The 19,705-nt window shown below is 59.1% G+C and overlaps 1 protein-coding gene across 2 annotated transcripts in view; it reads right to left on the bottom strand.

Moving 5' to 3' along the window:
• Positions 1 to 19,091, bottom strand: part of PIAS4 (protein inhibitor of activated STAT 4) — a 31,352-nt gene extending 12,261 nt beyond the window's left edge. For both annotated transcript variants that reach the window (XM_030936388.1, XM_030936389.1), the window contains exons 1-3: positions 18,902 to 19,091; positions 13,815 to 14,241; positions 3,404 to 3,488 (exon numbers count right to left, since the gene is read on the bottom strand). In XM_030936388.1, coding sequence (XP_030792248.1) covers positions 3,404 to 3,488; positions 13,815 to 14,241; positions 18,902 to 18,928 — 539 coding nt within the window. In that variant the 5' untranslated portion in view covers positions 18,929 to 19,091. The remainder of the gene's footprint in view (positions 1 to 3,403; positions 3,489 to 13,814; positions 14,242 to 18,901) is intronic.
• Between the last annotated feature and the right edge of the window lie 614 nt (positions 19,092 to 19,705).

Here is a 19,705-nt window from a genome sequence, read left to right as displayed (position 1 = left end):
GGTCCCGGCTGCTTGGAGGCTGAGGCAGGAGGATCGTCTGAACCCATGGAGGCAGAGGCCGCAGTGAGCTATGATTGCACCACTGCACGCCAGCCTGGGTAACAAAAAGAAACACTCTCCAAATTAAAAAAAAACCAAAAGACAAAAAAACAGTAACACTTGAGGATAAACTTTAGTAAGAAACATCCCCAGAAGAAGAGGAAAAAATCTCTCTACCCAAAGACGCTTCCGTGGATGTTCACAGCAGAACTGACCACGACAGCCACAAAGTAGCGGCAGCCTGAGTGTCCTTCCACAGACCGAAGGACCAACACACACGGGACGTGACCCAGCCACGGAAAGGAGCCAGGCTGACCCAGGCCTCAGCATAGGTGCACCGTGAGGACGTCCTGTCCAGTGAGAGATGCCAGACACAAAAGAACACACAGGGCAGGTGGCTCACACCAGTAACCCCAACACTTTGGGAGGCGGAGGTGGGTGGGTCACCTGAGGTCAGGGGTTCCAGACCAACCTGGGCAACATGGTGAAACCTCGTCTCTACTAAAAATACAAAAATTAGCTGAGTGTGGTGGTACGTGCCTGTAATCCTAGCTACTCAGGAGTCTGAGGCAAGAGAATCACTTGAACCTGGGAGGCGGAGGTTGCAGTGAGCTGAGATCACGACACTGCACTCCAGCCTGGACAACAGAGTGAGACTCCGTCTCAAATAATAATCTTTTTTTTTTTTTTTTCATTTTATTTTTTGAGACGGAGTCTCGCTGTGTCGCCCAGGCTGGAGTGCAGTGGCGTGACCTCGGCTCACTGCAAGCTCTGCCTTCCGGGTTCACGCCATTCTGCTGCCTCAGCCTCTGGGACTACAGGCGCCCGCCACCACGCCCGGCTTTTTTGTATTTTTAGTAGAGATGGGGTTTCACCCTGTTTGCCAGGATGGTCTCAATCTCCTGACCTTGTGATCCCCCCGCCTCGGCCTCCCAAAGTGCTGCAATTACAGGCGTGAGCCACCGCACCCGGCCTCAAATAATATTTACAAAAGCCACAGTGTGTGATTCCAGTTCTACGAAATGTCCAGGACAGGCCCACTTACAGAGACAGGAGGGGATGCGTGGGGGCCAGCGGATGAAGGGTGGTGACTGATGGGGATGGACACAATTGCTCCGAGACTAGGCAGTGGTGGGAGCTACACTGCCTATTGATCCACGAGAACCCACTCAATGACACACTTAAAAACTGTGTATTCTATGGTATGCAAATCATATCTCAACATAAGAAATAGAAATGTGGGCCGGGCGCGGTGGCCCATGCCTGTAATCCCAGCACTTTGGGAGGCAGAGGCAGGTGGATCACGAGGTCAAGAGATCGAGACCATCCTGGCTAACACGGTGAAACCCTGTCTCTACTAAAAAACACAAAAAACTAGCCGGGCGAGGTGGCGGGCGCCTGTAGTCCCAGCTACTCAGGAGGCTGAGGCAGGAGAATGGTGTAAACCCGGGAGGCAGAGCTTGCAGTGAGCTGAGATCTGGCCACTGCACTCCAGCCTGGGCGACAGAGCGAGACTCCGTCTCAAAAAAAAAGAAAAAAAAAAAAAAAAAGAGATCGAGATCATCCTGGCCAACATGGTGAAACCCCGTCTCTACTAAAAATACAAAAATAAGCCAGGCATGGTGGCGCATGGCTGTAGTCCCAGCTACTCGCGAGGCTGAGTCAGGAGAATATCACTTGAACTTGGGAGGCGGAGCTTGCTGTGAGCCGAGATCGCGCCACTGCACTCCAGCCTGGCAACAGAGCAGCTCCATCTCAAAAAAAAAAAAAAAAAAAAAAAAAAGGAAATGTCCAGAAGCTTTCTGAGGAGAAACCCAAACTGATTTTTTTATACTGTGTGGCTGGCTCAAGCACCCCACAGCAGGGACGCAGTGCAGGTGGAGCTGTGCGGACCCAGGTTCACAGATAAGGAAGAGGAGGAAGGCGACGTGACCACCTTGGGTCACCCAGGCAGAGAGGCCTCCGTGGCCAAGCCTGGCTCAGCTGGTTCTGAAGCCTTACTAGGTGTGAAGGCCAGGCTTGGAGGCCCCAGGAACCCGGCCCCACAGCAGGTGGGGGCAGTGGGTCTGAAGCGGCTGGGCACGAGAAGCCGGGCATCAAATGGGGGCGCCCAGCCCAGCCCTGCCACGGACACGGGTGATCTGGGCAAATGGCCTCCCCTGTCCTGAGGGCCCAGCACCCACCATGAGGCTGCCCCGGGAGGATCTGTCTCAGCTGGAGGCAGGACAGCCTCAGGGAGACTGAGGGAGGAGCAGAGCACAGGGCAGCCACACTGGCCCCTCACCTGCTAGAGTTCAACCGTCCTCATCTGAGGGCGGGGACACCGGGCAGTCTCTGGGGACATCCGAGGGAACGATCCCACCTCACTATCCACGGTGCAGAGGGGTAAACCCTGTGCTCATTATCTGGGAAAAAACCTGACTTTGGCTGGGCGCGGTGGTTCACGCCTGTAATCCCAGCACTCTGGAAGGCTGACGTGGTGGATCACCTGAGTCAGGAGTTCGAGACCAGCCTGACCAACATGGCAAAACCCCATTTGTACTAAAAATACAAGATTAGCCGGGCGTGGTAGTGGGCGCCTGTAATCCCAGCTACTTGGGAGGTTGAGGCAGGAGAACCGCTTGAATACGGGAGGTGAAAGTTGCAGGAAGCCAAGATCGTGCCACCGCACTCCAGCCTGGGCAACAAGAGTGAAACTCAGTCTCAAAAACAAACAAACAAACGAAAAAAAACACCTAACTTCCTGCTCATGCTGGACACCAGAATAAATTCCTGAGAAGGCGGGCGGTGTAAACCAGGGACCCCAGCTCCCGGGATTCACCTCCCCTCTCCCCCTCCAACTCAGCGTGTGGATTTCAACGTGTGCGGCCTCCTGGGACCTCAGCAGGGCAGAGGATTATGGGACGCAGAGTCTCTTGGGGGTACGTGAAATCCAATAACCCAGGGAGGTCTCTCCCATGTTATCCTGCCCCAGGGGACACTGGACAACGTCTGGGGACATCTGTGGCTGTCACAACATGGGTGTGTTCTTGGCATGGAGTGGATGGAGGCGAGGAATGATACTCAGCACCCTGCAGCGCCCAGGATGGTCCCACATGCAGAGGGCAAGACCGTGTTAAAAGGGGACAGTCAGTCCGCCTCTCTCTAGCGGGCTGCAGGGTACAGGCAGTGGGCACACAGCCCAGCAAGTGGAGACTCAGGACGGGGTTTTCTGGAAGGAAGCGAACCCAGCCACTGCCTTGCAGCACGGTTCTGGGCTGAGCCCGAGCGAGGCCCGCGGTGGACGTGGCTGCCGGCTCGTCCAGTGAGCCCAGGAGAAAGTGGGCGGGCAGCAGGGCACTGGGCTGCGGGAGGGGCCGCGCACCTGGAGTTCCGGATCAACTCCACTTGTCTTGGCGTCAACGCGAAGATGCACGGGCTCTCCTGAAGCTTCTCGTTGTTCTGTGGGACTGAAGACAAACACGGGGTCACGGGCATGTCTGGTCCCTGGCAGGTCCCCCGAGCCCAGTTGCTTTTCCGGGCCTTCGCCTCTTCAGATTAGGAAACAGGAAATGGGAAGCTGGCTGGACAGATATGTGGGGCAGAGGTGGGGGCCGCCCAGGGAGGAGGATGAGGGAGGAGGATGAGGGAGGACTCCCGCCCATCCCCTTCTCGGGGCCGCTCACCACGGCCTGTGTCCTGTTGAGGGCCACTCAGAGAGCTGGTGCCCTTCGCAGCCTGTGGGATGCAGGCATCTATTTAGGAAGGCTGCAAAGTGCCCAGCTGCGTGGGGGGAGAGCTGGACCCAGCCAGGCCTGCAGGACACTGCCATCCCTCCTCCCTCCTGAGTACAAACTGGACCCGGCCCTTGCCCTCCTCGTGCCTGCAGGGTGGCCACATCACCCGGACAGAGGTAGCGCCGGAGGTACTGACGGGATGAAGGCCATGGTGCTCACAAGCCTGGGCCCTACCCTATTACTTACAACTGGACTGACAAGCAGCGGCGCAGTCAGAAAACATTGTTTTTTTTGTTTGTTTTGTTTTGAGATGGAGTCTTACCCTGTCGCCCAGGCTGGAGTGCAATGGCATGATCTCGGCTCACTGCAACCTCCGCCTCCCAGGTTCAAGCAATTCTCCTGCCTCAGCCTCCCGAATAGCCACCACGCCTGGCTAATTTTTGTATTTTTAGAAGAGATGGGATTTCACCATGTTGGCCAGGCTCATTTCAAACTCGTGACCTCAGGTGATCTGCCCACCTCAACCTCTCAAAATGCTGGGATTATAGACGTGAGGCACTGCGCCCAGCCAACTCCATTTTTTTTTTTTTTTTTTTGGAGGCTTTGTTTCACTCTTATCGCCCAGGCTGGAATGCAATGGCACCATCTCGGCTCACTGCAACCTCCGCCTCGCAGGTTCAAGCGATCCTCCTGCCTCAGCCTCCCAAAGTAGCTGGGATTACAGGCATGAGCCACCACGCCTAGCTAATTTTGTGTTTTTAGTAGAGATAGGGTTTCTCCATGTTGGTCAGGCTGGTCTTCAACTCCCAACCTCAGGTGATCCGCCCGCCTTGGGCTCCCAAAGTGCTGGGACTACAGGCATGAGCCACTGCATCTGGCTGCCCCATCTCTTAAAAACAGTATGGTGTGGCGTCTCAAAAAAAAAAAAAAAAAAAAATTAGCCAGGCGTGGTTCAGGCACCTGTAATCCCAGCTATTTGGGAGGCTGAGGCAGGAGAACTGCTTGAAGCTGGGAGGCAGAGGCTGCAGTGAGTGGAGATCACACCACTGCTTGGGAAACAGAGTGAGGCTGTTTCCAAAAAAACCCCCAAAACACAAAAACAAAAACAAACGAACAGAACTCTAGCTGAACACCAAAAAGACAGCGAGAACACAAACTGCCCATACCAGAGACAAAAGGAGCAGCACAGTACGGACCCTACCGCTTCTTGGTCCAATAGGGGAGTAAAAGGTGCACCTTCATGCCAATGAATCTGACAGCTCAGTGACAAATTCTTCCAAAGATGCACATTACCAAAACGGGTACCAAAAGATACAGGAAGTTTGAAAAGTTCGTTACCTGTTAAGGAATTTGGATCCATAATTAAAACCTTTTCTGAAAACTGCAGGTCCAGGTCGGGCATGGTGGCTCACGCATGTAATCCCGGCACTTTGGGGGCTGAGGTGGGCGGATCTCTTGAGCCCAGGAGTTTGAGGCTAGCCTGGGCAACATAGTGAGACCCTGTCTCTACAAAAATTTTTTAAATTAGCCAGGTGTGGAGGCGCGCACCACCTGTAGTCCCAGCTACCTTGGAGGCTGAGGCAGGAGGATCGCTTGAGCCCAGGAAGTGGAGGCTGCAGTGAGCCATGATCGCACCACTGCACTCCAGCCTGGGCAACAGAACCAGACCCCATCTCAAAAAAAAAAAAAAAAAAAAAAAGGAAAAAGAAAACTGCAGGTCCATATTGGTGAATTCATAAATGCCCCTCACGAACACAGATATAAAATCCTCCACAAAATATCAGCCAGTGATTTCAGGCCCCTGCGATTTGTGTGAGAAATCTAAGACCGGTATAAATCCTCTCTACACACCCAGGCCAGGTGTGGTAGCTCATGCCTGGAATCTCAGCACTGTGGAGGCCAAGGCGGGTGGATCGCTTGAGGTCAGGAGTTCAAGACCAGCCTGGACAATACGGTAACCCCATCTCTTTTTTTTTTTTTTTTTGAGACGGAGTCTTGCTCTGTCGCCCAGGCTGGAGTGCAGTGGCCAGATCTCAGCTCACTGCAAACTCCGCCTCCCGGGTTTACGCCATTCTCCTGCCTCAGCCTCCCGAGTAGCTGGGACTACAGGCGCCCGCCACCTCGCCCGGCTAGTTTTTTGTATTTTTTTTAGTAGAGACGGGGTTTCACCGTGTTAGCCAGGATGGTCTCGATCTCCTGACCTCGTGATCCGCCCGCCTCGGCCTCCCAAAGTGCTGGGATTACAGGCTTGAGCCACCGCGCCCGGCCAAGGTAACCCCATCTCTACCAAAAATACAAAAATTAGCCAAGCATGGTGACATACGCCTGTAATTCCAGCTACTGGGGAGGCTAAGGAGAATCGCTTAAACACAGCAGGCAGAGGTTGCAGTGAACCAAGACTGGGTCACTGCACTCCAGCCTGGGTGAGAGTGAGGCTCCGTATCAATAAAATAAAATTAGGTAAAATAAAGTAAAATACCTCTCTACACATCCACTAGCATGGCTAAAATGAAAAGACTGGCAACTCTACAAGGTGGCGAGGGTGTAGAGCAAACTCTCTGCTGGTGGGGTTATAAGACAGTACAATCACTTTGGGAAACTGCCCTTAAAAGGTAAGCACAGACCTAACCTAGCACCCAGGAATCCCACTCCAAAGTATTTTCTTTCAATAAATGGAAACATGCATTCAGAGACTTGCAGGCCGGGTACGGCGGCTCATGCCTGTAATCCTAGCACTTTAGGAGGCCAGGGTAGGAGGATCGTTTTAGCACAGTAGTTGGAGACCAGCCTGGGTAACATAGTGAGACCTTGTCTCTAAAAATCCGTTTTTAAATGAGCCTGAGCCAGGTGTGCTGGTGTGCAGCTGCCATCCCTGCTACGCAGGAGGCTGAGGCGGGAGGATTGCTTGGGCTCAGAAGTTCGAGACCAGCCTGGGCAACACAGCAAGACTGTGTCTACGTTAAAAAATACATTTAGACGTAAATCAAAAACGCTCAGCAGCATGCATGCCCTGCCATCGCTGGTGTAATGAAAACAGAGGGAAGGAATCTGAGTAAACGTCTATTTGTCTGTAAGTGTAAACAAGTATCGGAGGAGCATGGGGGAGAGAGAATCTGGCCACAATGGCAGCCTTGGAGTGGCCGGGAGACAAGATGACGGGCAAGCCCTTTAGAACAAGGATGGTGAACTGCCCGATAAAGGCTGGAGTTCATCAGCTTCGTAGGCCATACTGTGTTATGAGCAGGAGACTGCCTGGTCCTAGAAAGGTGCTCCCAGGATGGCAGTGCACACAGCGGTGTGGCCTGCACCTATGACAGGGCCTTTACAAGAACCGGAGCCGTGGGATCGGACCTCAACTGCCAGCACCGTCTTGGAACTTTCTCAATTAAAACCCATGAGAAGAGATAACGATGTAAAAAGTACATCTGCTTTAGGCTCAGAAGCTCAGACTGCCGGCTGGGCGTGGTGGCTCATGGGTGGCTCACGGGAAGCCCATCTACTCGGGAAGCTAAGGCAGAATGGCGTGAACCCAGGAGGCAGAGCTTGCAGTGAGCCGAGGTTGTACCACTGCACTCCAGCCTGGGCCACAGAGCGAGACTCTGTCTCAAAAAACAAAAAAAAGCCAGACTGCCTGGGCTCGGATCCCAACCCCGCCAGGGCCTCTGTGGCCCGAGCCTGCATGTCCGGCCCATGCTGACCCGTTTCTTCGGGGACCGGTGCCGGGTCTGTGGCTGGCCCTCAGGAAGAGGGGGCTACTGCAGCATTGGCGTCGCCACAAGGGCCACAGTGCCACAGCCTGTTCCCGTTTATGTGCTGAGGGCACAGCCAGTCTCTGCAGAGGTGATGGGCTGTGGATGCCCAGCTGGGCCCCTGAGGAAGGCCGCCTAATTGGGAGGGTGGGGCACACAGGCCACCTGTAGACGCGCCCAGATCTGCCCCAAGTGCTGGGGAGCAATGGTTCCGGGCAGGGAGGCCTCCCAGGAGCCGACACCGGAGCTGGGCCTTGAGCTTCCAGGCTGGGTCAGAGGTGAAAACACGGACACTCCACCCCTCAGTGTCTCAGGAGGAATGAGGGGAGGAGGGTGGGTCCCCAGTAGGCAGCAAGCCCATGCCCGGGGCAGAAAGGGCCCAGTCACTGAAGACCAAAACTCTGGGGTCCCTGCCCTGGGAGGGCTCCCTCTGGGGGAGGCCGGGCTGTGCTTCTCTGCTGGGGGCCCAGGAGATGCCCTGTGCTCTGACTGCTCTGCTGTGCCACTCGCCCCAGGCCGCTCACGGATCCCCCCAAACACCTGGCCCCCCTCTGCTGGGGAAGGGGCTATGGCTGGCCCTCAGGAAGAGGGGGCTAATGCAAACCTTCTCTTCTGCCCTCGGAGTCAGCTGTTTGGGGCCAGAAACCCAGGTGGCATCCACGCAGCCCCTGTCTCTGCTGTCCTGGAAACATCCACTCCCCCAGCCGGTCCTGTCAGTTCTGCTTTCAAATGCCACCCGATGTGGACACCTGCCCCCAGCTCTGCTGGTCTCAGCAGCCAGAGCCTGATCCCTGGGCTGGCTCTGCAGGAGACCCCTGGCCCTCGGCACCCCTGTTCAGGGCCACACCCACCCTGGCACACACATGGCCACCACCCTGGCCTCCTGCTTGGGCCCTACCAGCCATGCTGCCTCAGGGACTCTGCACACGCCATTCCCTCTTCTGGAACCTTCCTCTCCCGACCAGCCTCATGGCCCTCTATTTGTCTTTGCACAAACGTAACCAGAAGGAAAGGATTCCCTGAACACATCATTGACAAACTGCACCCCCCCGCCCCGCTTTTCTCCAAACCTCCCTCCAAGGATCGACTCAGTTTCCCTGCATCACTCTGCTGCTCCTTCTTGTCGGGCCACTGAAGCATGAAGTTCTCCAAGGGGGAGATGGTTTCGTGGGCTGCCCGGCACCCATGGGCCACAGGACCAAGGCACAGGTGCCGCTGAACCAGATGCACCTTGGCGGCCAGGTGCAAGGCTGGGCCCTGCCAGGCAGAGCCGGTTCTGGGATGAGGTGCTCAGCCAGGCCCTCCAGCCCGGGCGTGCAAAGCAGCCCACGGGCCCAATCCCGAGAGCCCAACAAGGGCCAGCCGCTGGCTCCACCCAAGGCTGCCAGTGAGCCTCGCGAGATGCTGCTGACATGAATATTTAATGCCAGGAGCAGATGCTCACAGCATGGGGGTGGTTATAAAACAGCAGCCAGGACAGCCACACGCTCCTACAATCACACAGGCAAAGGGGGAAGGCGGCAAGCACGGCCCGCTGCGCCGAGGCGGCCCACCCGGGCAGCAGGGCGCCAGCCGGGCTGCTCTGCTGTTGACTCCAGTTTTCTAGGACAGGCGCATCATTGTGCAAGTGTAAACAGAAATGAAACACGGAGATTTTAAAAGGCTGATCGGGGCCGGGCGCGGTGGCTCACGCCTGTAATCCCAGCACTTCTGGGAGGCCAAGGCTGGTGGATCACGAGGTCAGGAGATCGAGACCATCCTGGCTAACACAGTGAAACCCCGTCTCTACTGAAAAATACAAAAAACTAGCCGGGCACAGTGGTGGGTGCCTGTAGTCCCAGCTACTCAGGAGGCTGAGGCAGGAGAATGGCGTGAACCCGGGAGGCGGAGCTTGCAGTGAGCCGAGATCATGCCACTGCACTCCAGCCTGGGCGACAGAGCGAGACTCCATCTCAAAAATAAAACAATAAAATAAAAAAAAGCTGATCGGATGGGACCATTCCGCCTCCAGCTGGCCCATGTGCTGGCCCCCTCCTCCAGGCTGTCCCCTCCCCAGCACATACAAGTTCTCTAACTCCCAGCCCCACCCTGTCCAGCTAAGAGCTACCAGCACCAATTCCCCACCTCAGGTCCCCCAGATCAAGAATAGAGGCAGCGTAGTCAGATATGAGGGACACAGGGGGCACTGTCCTGGAGGGGTGGGGAATAGGTGCCCCTGGCTAGGCACAGGGGGCGGTGCTGACAGCTCTACCCATCAGCGAGAACATTCACAGGCTGCCATGGGACGGGGACCCGTGGGCAGGAAGCAGAGCAGGAGGCTGTGGCCGGCAGGGGAACTGGGCTGGGCAGGGGGCCACAGGGGATAGGAGAAGGACCAGTGGGAAGTGGGGGTGGCTGCCAGCAGTCCCCCAGCTGGTAGCAGTGGGCCCATCCCTCCTCCTCAACCAGAAGGCCAGGACCTGGGGCAGAGCTGGTGGAGTCCCCTTGTTCCCCAATCATAGGCATGGTAAGTGCCAGCGGGCCGAGTGGGACAGACTACCCCACACGGGACAGTGACACAGGATGCCCCGTGCCCCCCCAGGCTCCCAGTGTGCAGACGGACAGATGGTGGGCCTGGGTGGGCAGCAGGCCTGGCTGTGGAAGGCTGGTGGCCACTTGCCTCCTGCACCTCTCAGTTTCCTCACTGACCCCCAAAATCATACCAGAACCTCAGGGGCGCTGCAGCCCTCGGGGAAAGGAGGGTAGCTTCCAACGTTCCCTGGGCCCACCATTCTCGGGTTCCAGCCTCTGCCGCCTGCGCCCAGGCTGCTGCGTCCCTCCTCCTGGGCACACCACACTCTGGCCACAATGGACTCCATTCAGCCCTGTGAATGAGCCCTCTCTGGCCATCGGCCTCTGCCCTCGCTGCCCTCTGCCTGGAGTACACTCCCCTGCCCCCCATCTCTGCCTGGAGTACACTCCCCTGCCCCCCATCTCTGCCTGGAGTACACTCCCCTGCCCCCTCCTCTCTGCCTGGCTTCTTGGGAGTCACCCTCAGGTCTGGACTGGAAGCTGCTGCCTCCAGGAAGCCTTCCTGACTGCCACCTCCTCACAGATGTAGAGTGAATGGCTCCTGCTACTGACAGCTGCCCCTGAAAGCCCTCTGTCTGCCACGAGACGCTTCTCACCGGGCACTTCTGTGCTGCACCTGAGCAGGGACCATGCTGTGACCTGGGCAATGCTAGCCCAAGGGCTTCAGAGACTGAAGGGCACACAGCACAGCACATGCCCGACCGGCGGCTCTTGGCTAGTGCCAGGGCTACCTGCTCTGGGGACGTCTGAAGCCGTGGCGACAGGGGCTCCACTCTGCACAGCAGGCGGGCAAGCAGGCAGATTCCTCGGGGTGCCCGCTGTGGGCCGAGGCCCTGGAGGGGCAGCTCTGCGCCCGGCCAGCGTGTGTCCTTCCTTCCGCCCAACATCTCCTGACAGCCTCTCTTCCCATGTACCCTGACAGGAGAGTCAGGACCCCTAGCCGGACTCCCCAGGTGGTGCAGGCTGGGAAAGGGTGGGGCGGGCTTCCTTGCTGAGAGGCAGGACAGGGTCCCCAGCCTTCACAAGGTCCAGGCCAGAGCCTCCGCTCAGAGGTAGGACTCAGTCAGCTCAGAATAAGGGAAGGCATGCCGCTGTGTGACCTTGGGCCATTCTCCGCACTGTTCTGGGCACCAGCCCCGTCCCCACACATGGCACCTCCCACTGGAGCCGATCATCTGTGGCCCGAGGCCCCCGCAGCCTGCTCTGCAGCTCTGTCACCCCCTCCCCCAGCCCAGCATTCCGCGCCACGTGATTTATGGCTCCTGTCCGCCTGGCGCAGTCTCCATCCTGGAGCCGGCCGGCGGCTATTCCGGGGAAACAGACCAGAGCAGTGGGCCTCACGCTGGCCGGTGGGTCACAGCCAGAGGCGGGGGCGAGGGGGAAGCCGGTGGAACTGGGTCCTCCTGAGGCAGCCCCCCCGCAAGGCCAACACCACAGAGCGCACCCTGGGGAGGGACACAGCCCAGGGTCGGGGTGGAGGGATGGCATCTCAGGCCCTGAAACCAAGGCAAGCACGGCTTTGGGGCCAGGTTCTATGCTCCAGGAAACCTCTGAGGACCCAGGCATTAACCGGGGGGTCCCCCAAGAGCACGGGAATCCAAGAAAGGGGTTCACCTGGGGGCCTAGGATGGAGAGGGAGCCAGTGGGAAGGAGAGGCAGGGTGGGGTTGGCCTCTTTGTTCTGAGCCGCCATCAGAGTCATACTGGTGTAGACAGGGGAGCTGGCTCTCCCGGAGATCAGGTGACCGGGGTCCCTGGGGGCTCAGGGCACAGCGATGCACTGTGGGATGGAGCTACTGGTCCCCGTGCAGGAAGGAAGACGGTCAGCCCCGTCCCCCGCCCTGGACCAAGCCTGCCCTGCCGCTCCCGGGAAAGCCCAGCCTCCCTGTGATGCAGGTCCTTCCCAAGGCCCAAGCTTCAGAGACAGCCAGCTCTGCCCAAGAACCCGCCGGGGGAACCGCTTCCCTCATGAGGCAGCAAAGGCCAGGAAAGTCAGGCCAAGGCCCCGAGTCCCCCAGGACAGGTGCTGCTGGGCCAACCTGCTCCCCAGGAGGCTGCCGCTAGACACCTCCTGCAAAAGAAAAAAGATGGAGGCGGAGCCTCACTTGCAAGGCGGAGCCTCAGGCTGGAGGGAGGAGCCTCGGCTGCCTCAGGAACCGGGGCAGCATCTTCCTACCTCCTCCACCTCCTCCATCCTCACTTGGAAGCACAGCCCTCCAACCTAACCTCACAAAGTCCCAGGGCTGTAGGTGGGAGGGGAAAGGCGGCCAGTGCCCCTTCCCCACACCCCCGGGCAGGGGAAGGGGGCCAGCTGGCACCCAGTGGACTGAAGCGTGCCGGAGAGGAGCCCTCAGGCCACAGCAGGGACCAGGCAGGTCGCTGGGTCAGAAGGGTGGGAGGGGTGTGCAGAGGCTTCCGGAACCTCGCGGCCTTGGTCCTAGTCCCTGCTGCATGCCCATGCCTGGTGCCCATCACGCACCCACCCAGCAGGCACTCCCACGTTTACCGCGCTCCGACGTTTACTGCGAAGGAAAGAGTGGGGGCAGGGGAAGGGAGGCAGGAAGAAGAGACCTCCAGGCACACAGAGGACCTGGTAAAATCTGAGCGCCTCAAGGCGCAGGTCCGCAAAAGGCCCAGGATGTTCGGCTCCCTAACTGGGAGTCCCAGAGGCTGCACACTCTCCCTGCCCTGGGGGCTGGGGCTGCTCTGGCCTCCCTGGCCCTGAGCTCAGGGCTATGGTTGAGGCAGAGACCGGGCTTGATACCCACCTGCAGCCTGAATGGTCACGGCAGCTGGGGAGGCGCCAGGGGCCTGTCCACACTGCTGCGGGCTGCGAGGTCCTGACACACAGTTCCTGCTCAGTCAGCGCTGGCAGACAAAGACACGAGAGAGAGAAGCGTGGAGCCCAGCACCTCTCCTCTGCCTGGGATCGCCCGGAGCACCCAGCACGCCTGGTGCGCACAGCCTGGCAGTGACCTGAGCGCGCTGACCAAGGCCATACCTGCAGGCTGCCAGCGAGGAACCAGAGCCTGGGGGAAGGAGGGAAGGCCGATGCCACTGGCCAGCCCCCTTTCCATGGGGAATAAGCAGGGAAACCAGGTTCCCAGGTGACCCTGGTCACCCTTGGCCCTGGCAGTCACAGCCTGGTGTGGGCCCTGCCTGCGCCACAGAGTCTGTGAGCAATGGACTCCATGGGGGAGATGGCAAGGCGTGTCCGAGGTTGGGTCATAAAAAGGGCTCCAGCTCCCAGCTTGGACGTACACGCTCGCTACCCTAGGGTGAGGGAGCCACCAGGCTGAGGAAGCCCAGGCAGCCCATGCAGGAGGCCGCACGGTGAGGACCTGGGGACTACAGCCAAAAGCCGGTGAGGAGCTGTGGCCTGCCAGCCACCACACGAGGAAGTGGCTGCTCCAGCCCCAGTCGAGCCTCCGGATGAGGTGGCTCCGACCTGACTGAGCCTCATGAGAGCCCCCGAGCCCCAACGCCCCGCAACACGGCTCATGGGTTCCTGAGAGCTAACGGACGCCCACTGCTCCATTTCAGGGTAACTTGTAACACAACAAGGGGTGACCAATATCAAAGATGGTCCCTTTGCTTCCAGGGAAGGACAGCCCTGGCCACCGTGGCTCCCCGCCCTGGCTGCACCAGAGAACATCAACTCAAAGTCGGCGGCGTGGCTGGGCTGGGCGACAAGGCCCAGGTGAGGCCTCCCGTCGCAGTCCCCCGGGGCGGCCACTCACCTAACTCGGTGGGCTTCAGCAGCTCGTCCAGCATATTAAAGAAGGGCAGCTTCACTAGGCGGACTTCTGGCTTAAGGGTCTTGGCAGGCAACCGTCCCAGTCCGTTTAAGTACTTCCCGTAGAGCACGGGGTAGTCAATATTGGGGCCTGCCAGGGGAGTCCTGGGCACAGCGCCGACCCGGTCGTAGGTGGAGTGCATGGTCAGGGGGTCCAGGGGCCGGTGCGGCTGTTGGGCAGGCTCCGAGTTCTTCTTGGCGTAGCGGGTCTCGTACAGCTCCTTGATCTTTTTGAACAGCTCGGGGCTACAGTCAAACTGCACCAGCTGGAGGGCCCTGGTGACGAGCTCGTGCTTCAGTCCGCTCTTACTCCGGCCCACGAAACCCAGGAGCATCTGAAGGTCGGAGACTCGAAAACTCATCACCATGTTCTGAGGAGGAGCAAGCACACACGACTCAGAGGGCAGAGCTGCGAGGCAGGGGACTCCGCAGAGGCCAGGCCCTGATGCGGGGGCCGTGAGAGACACCCACTCGCCAGGAAGCGCCAGCCTTGGCTGGGGCTGGTGGAATGCCCTGCCCCTATGGTGCCCCCTCCCAGCCAAGCCCTGTCCCCTCCCTCCTTTTCATCAAACTTTCCCCAGCATCGCCAACACAGCAAAAGCGCCTCTGACTAGGCCCCCTCCTATTTTAGGTTCTCTTTCCCTGTCTTCAGCCTCAAAGCACCCCCAGGGCAGGAACTGGGAATCGTGCTTTACTTGTGAACGGCCAGTGCCTTGCCGGCAAACACCAAGTGCCTCCCTGACCCTCAGTCTCTTCGTCGGGAGGATAACGACATAAAGCACTGGCTGGGCGGGCGCTCAACCCTTGTCAGCCACAGATATGTTTTCCCTTCGGTCTCGCCAACGGTAGCCACAGTTTACTTAGCACTAATCACCTGCCGGGAACCGAGTCGGTCATGTGATTATATACTTAACTCTGATCCTTAAAACACCCCTGCTAGGCTGGTGTGTGAGCTCTGTCACAAAAGAGGAACTGTCGGCTCAGAGGTGGCAGTGCCAAGATTCAAACCCAGACCTGGCTCTGAAGCCAGGGGCGGTCCCTGCTGCCACACTATCCTCCGGACAGCAGCACAGGGCCGGGCCTGTGGGGGCCTCCGAAACATCTACCGATCATTCCAGCAGGGTTTTGTCCCCTCGGCCCTGTGGACGCTGGGGCCGTCCTGGGCACTGTGGGTGCTAAACACCCACAGTTCATGACAACCAAATACATCTCCAGACATCGCCCTGAGTCCCTGGGGGACTGGTCCGAGGGGAAGGCAGCAGCCACAGGGGCTGTTGCGGGACCTGGGCCAAAGTGACGAATGAGGCTTGGCAGGACCTGGCCCTCATCCCCCGACAGGGCCTCTCCAGCGAAATCAAACCAAACAACAGAACCCAGCTGACCCTAGTGTTTGATGTGGGGTAGCCTGGCAGTGGCCTCCCCTCCACGAGGGGTAGAACCATGAAAGGGAAAGAGGGCTCAACAGGCTGTAGCAGCCAGGTGTCCTCGAGGGATGGGCTGGCAGGGTTTTGGGGCCACCCACCCTCAGCCCTGAAGCTGGCCTGGGATGAATGAGATGTGGTGGGAAAGAGAAACTTCCAGGAGGAATGGAGAAAAAGCTCAAGTGTCAAGGGTGGTAAGGAAAGCTGGCAGGCACCCGAAGAAACCGATAAATCACTCAAACTCCACTCGAAAGACCCTGAGGGTCACCAGAGGCAGTCCCACTGGAGAGTCTACACTGCGGCCTCCGTGCCAGGAAGCGCTGGGGTTTCCAGCTCCCAGCTGCCCCAGGGTGAGGCCAGGAGCCTAGCCGCCCATTTCAGCACCAAGGCTGCAGCAGCCGGGGCCGCTGGCGGGGTCCTCATCTGTCAACTCTGATTCCTTCCAGCTGTACTGGGCCGGGATCCTGCTGAAGACGGAGAGGCTGTCCCGGCTCAAAACGATAGGGACGCACATGCCGGTGGCCCAGTCCTGCCCTAAGAGCCTCGGGAGAAGCCCCTTCCCATATCAGGGCTGCACGGCCCCATGACTGTGAAGAACCAGGATGCCAGCGTCTGCTCCCTGCCAGGCACCAGCGAGGCCTGTGTCGCTAATTTCACAATGACCACACCCATCGTGTAGGTGAGGAAACCAAGGCTCACAGAGAGAAGTGGCTGGCCCAGAGCCTCCCTAGTACATGCATGGGACTGGCATCAGCCCCTAGGCCCCCGGGCTCCCCAGGGTGTTCCCGTCCGCTGCCAGGGACCCTCACACACCAGCACACTGGCTATGGGGACCTGCGTGGTCTGCTGGGCCTCAGAGTCAGTGATGCTTTGAAAACAAAAATGCCTCACCTCCCTTGGCCTGACTTCCTACCTTGTGTAGAAAACAAAAAGGCTTGCGGACAAGATGTTTCTTCTGGAAGTGGCCCAAGGCCTTAGCAGGGAGAGACGATGTCATGTGGACACTTCACACTGGCAGCCTGGCCGAAGGCAGGTGGGCTCAGGAACCTGCTGACATCCTGGCACCCCGGGAGCCTCCGCCCCGCCCAGGCTGGACAGTGGAACCCCAGCTCCCACCTCCTGGAGCACACCCCTTAGGCGGCCATATGTTCACGACTCAGATTTCCCGGCAGCTGCCACCTCAGAGGAGCCTGCCCTTGACACTGGAGGGAATGCGGGGGGGACAAGCATTCAGGAAGAAGCCCCAAATGCCCCAGGATCACTTCCTGCCCTGGCTCTGAGCTGACCTGCCTGCCGTCAGAGCCGTGTTTATAAACAGCGCCAGGCCCCGGCAACTTCCAGAGTTTCAACTCCAGGCTTGCCTGGAAGTCGCGTGGGGAGACATCAGCCGAGACACAGCAGCTGCGCTGAACCTTTCCTCCAGCACAGGCCCCTCGGAGCACTGGGGGAAGCTCAGGAAGGCGCCTCTTTCCAGGAAAGTGGAGATGTGTGCTGTGGACTATTTCAAGGAGCTCACAGACACCCCTGCCCCAAACCTGCCTCCAGGTCTCAAGCTGAGAGTCTCAGATTTCAAAGTTCACCAACAAGCCCCCAACATTCATCCCTCCGAGCAGGTCTGTGATGCACCCCAAAAGACAGAATCTGCAGCCATGAATATGACAGGCTGGGGAAGGCCCCTGTGAAAAAGGGGATGTTTCAATGACATTTAAGGTACTTGGAGGAGTAGCAATGGACTCAAGAAGAAAGAAGGCTCCCCGGGGTCCAGGCCCCCTTGAATGGAAGCTCACGGTTTAGAGAACCTGAAAGAAGGACCAACTTGATTTAATTGAGTTGGGGGGACCCAGTCACCAGAGGGTCAAGGAAAGTTCATCAGATCATATTTCAAGGCCTGGATGGTACAAAAGACTGCAGACCCTGCCCTCAGCCAGGGTGGGGGTGGGGAGTCCAGGGTCACAGCTCCAAGTCCCGGACGGAGGTTACATTTCAGGACTCCAGGGCACTTCAAGCCCAGAGTCTGCCACCTCGGGTTTAGGCCTCCACATCTCCAGGGCGAGTCTCCACTTTTCAAAACTCTAGAGAGGGACAGAAGTGTGTGGGGGGTGGAGGAGAGGGGTAGGGTTGGGAGGCGAAGAGAGGTGTATGTTGTAATCACAGAGCCCTGAGCACTGTGTTTTCAGATCCCAGTGGGTAATGTGAGAGGACTGAGAAGAAAATACGTATAGGTCAGGACTGTGGGGAGGGAAGACGTGAAGGGGAGGGGGGAGGGAGAGGTCCCCTAACCTCCCTGGAAGCCGTGGTTTTGCGGGCACTTCTAAGGGTTTTAGACCCTCGGAGCTTTAGGCAGGCACCTACAAGAAGGTACATCCCCTGGAATGCGGATACTCTGAGCTCAATCCCAGGATTAAAACGGGTTCCAAGCTAGGAGATGGTATCTATGGGACATGGGACCTGTACAGGACCCGAAGTATAAAACAGCAGCAGCAGAACTTATTCTAAAGAGGCTAATCTTGGACCCAGTGGGGACCTTCCAGAGATCAACATAAGAGAATAGGCAGAAAGACAGGAGACCTTAGAAACCAAAGCTGGGGTGCATAAAGATTCTGGGGGCTGTGTAGGGAGGGAGAGTGTCTGACCTAAAAAGCAGACTCGCTCAAGAGCAGAAAATAAGAGAAGCAGTCAAGGTTTGAAGACAGTATCTGATGCTGCACAGGTGAGGTTTAGAGCCCCCTGAAGCAGAATCAGTAGCCTCAGATTCTGTCCCGAGAGGAATGAGGTAGGACCAAAAGCACAGTCCAAGATTTAAGATTAAAAAAAAGGAGAATAAGAAAAGTCTTTGACCAAGAAAAGTGGTCAGGACTCCATCCTATGGGGAGGGAAAGGGGGGGCCCAGTCTTCCCCCAGCGCCCACTCCAGCGTGTGAGAGACGGTGTCGGGAAGGGGGCGGGGTTCTGGGACCAGTGCAGGAGCTGAAGAGGGGCTCAAGCCTGAGCCTGGACTCCAGACCCTAAGAGGACGTGCAGTGTCTTGGAAGTGGTCTCAGGGCCCTGACTCCTCCACCTGGACTGTGGCAGGACACTATCCGGGACTCAGGGGACCCTTCCAAGCAGGAGACTCGCAAACCCCAGTCCGGCCTGTTGGGCGGGGACGAGACCCAGATACCAGTCTTGGGAGCCCTGCGGGCAGGGAGGCGCAGACACTCCCCCAACACACCAGCCAAAGAGCAAAGACCCCGGCTCGGAACCGAGAGCAACGAGCAGCTCAACACGTCCCGCAGCCCGGGGGAACGGTGCCTCAACCGGGAGGCGCGGCCCCGGCCTGGCGCATAGGGACCGGGACTCCAAGGGCTCGGGCTGGGTGGAGGAACCCTGCCTGAAGCTAGGGAAGCGACCCCCAGAGCGAAGACCCGGGTGAGGCAGGAGGGCCCCGCCCCCGGCCTCCCCGCCCCCCGCCCTCACCCTGAGACCCGGGGTCGGGGTCTGGGGGCCGGGACGGCGAGCCGCGGGCCGGCCGCGCTGTGGGGCCCCGGACAGAAGGCGCAGACCTCGACCCGCGGCCCGGCCCCCGCCCTCTCGCCCACTTGCCCCGGCCGGTGCCGCCGCCGCTCACTCACTTTGGCCTCCACCAGCTCCGCCGCCATCTTGGCCACCAGCGTCCCCCGCGCCGGGAGCCCCCAGCCGTCGCGTCACGTGACCGCCCACCACTCGCGGGCGGGGCCGCCACCCGGGCCAATTAGCACCCGCGCGCGCTCCTCCCGCCGCCCGTGCGCACTGCTGCGTCCTGCGCAGGCGCGCGCGGCCGCCGCCCGGGCCTCGGGCCAATCAGGTCTGCCCTACACCGGCCCCTCCCCCCCACCCTTCTTCTCTCGCTCGCGGCGACCACGCCCACCCCTGACGGCGTCTGACTCCTTAAAGGGGTACGAACCCTGCGCAGGTGGGGACGGGTGCTGGGTTGCCTCTAAGGAGGGAGGGCTGGAGGGGGCGGTGGCAGTGACAACAATGCAACCAGGTGCCGTGGCTTCCTGCGCGCGGCGGCCGCCAGGTGCGTGTCCCGAGTCCGGGCGGCGTCGGGCAGGGAATGGTTGCTCCGCCACAGCAGTCGCCAGTGCGTGCAGTGCGGCGCCTTGCAGCGCCGCGTGGTGCACGCTCTACGGGCCCCGACGCCCCGCGCGCTGCACATCCGGGTCCTGGTGTGCAGATGGGGCGTGGGCTCGGCACCCAGTTGGCTGGGGGCGCCAGTCGGAGAAAAGCGGGACACCTGCTCCCAAATTCTTCGGAGATCGTGCAGCCCTCACGTCTTTGCACCCTCCCATCCTGCCTCCCCACCCATGGGAAACCTTGGATCTGCACCAGCTGGGACCTCTCCTGCTCCAAAGCGCTCCTTGGTTGGCTTTGGAGCCAAGTGGCTTAGTGCCCAT

The sequence above is a fragment of the Rhinopithecus roxellana genome, chromosome 8 (assembly GCF_007565055.1).
Source record: "Rhinopithecus roxellana isolate Shanxi Qingling chromosome 8, ASM756505v1, whole genome shotgun sequence".
Taxonomy (NCBI): domain Eukaryota; kingdom Metazoa; phylum Chordata; class Mammalia; order Primates; family Cercopithecidae; genus Rhinopithecus; species Rhinopithecus roxellana.
This window is presented reverse-complemented; position numbering and strand designations above follow the sequence as displayed.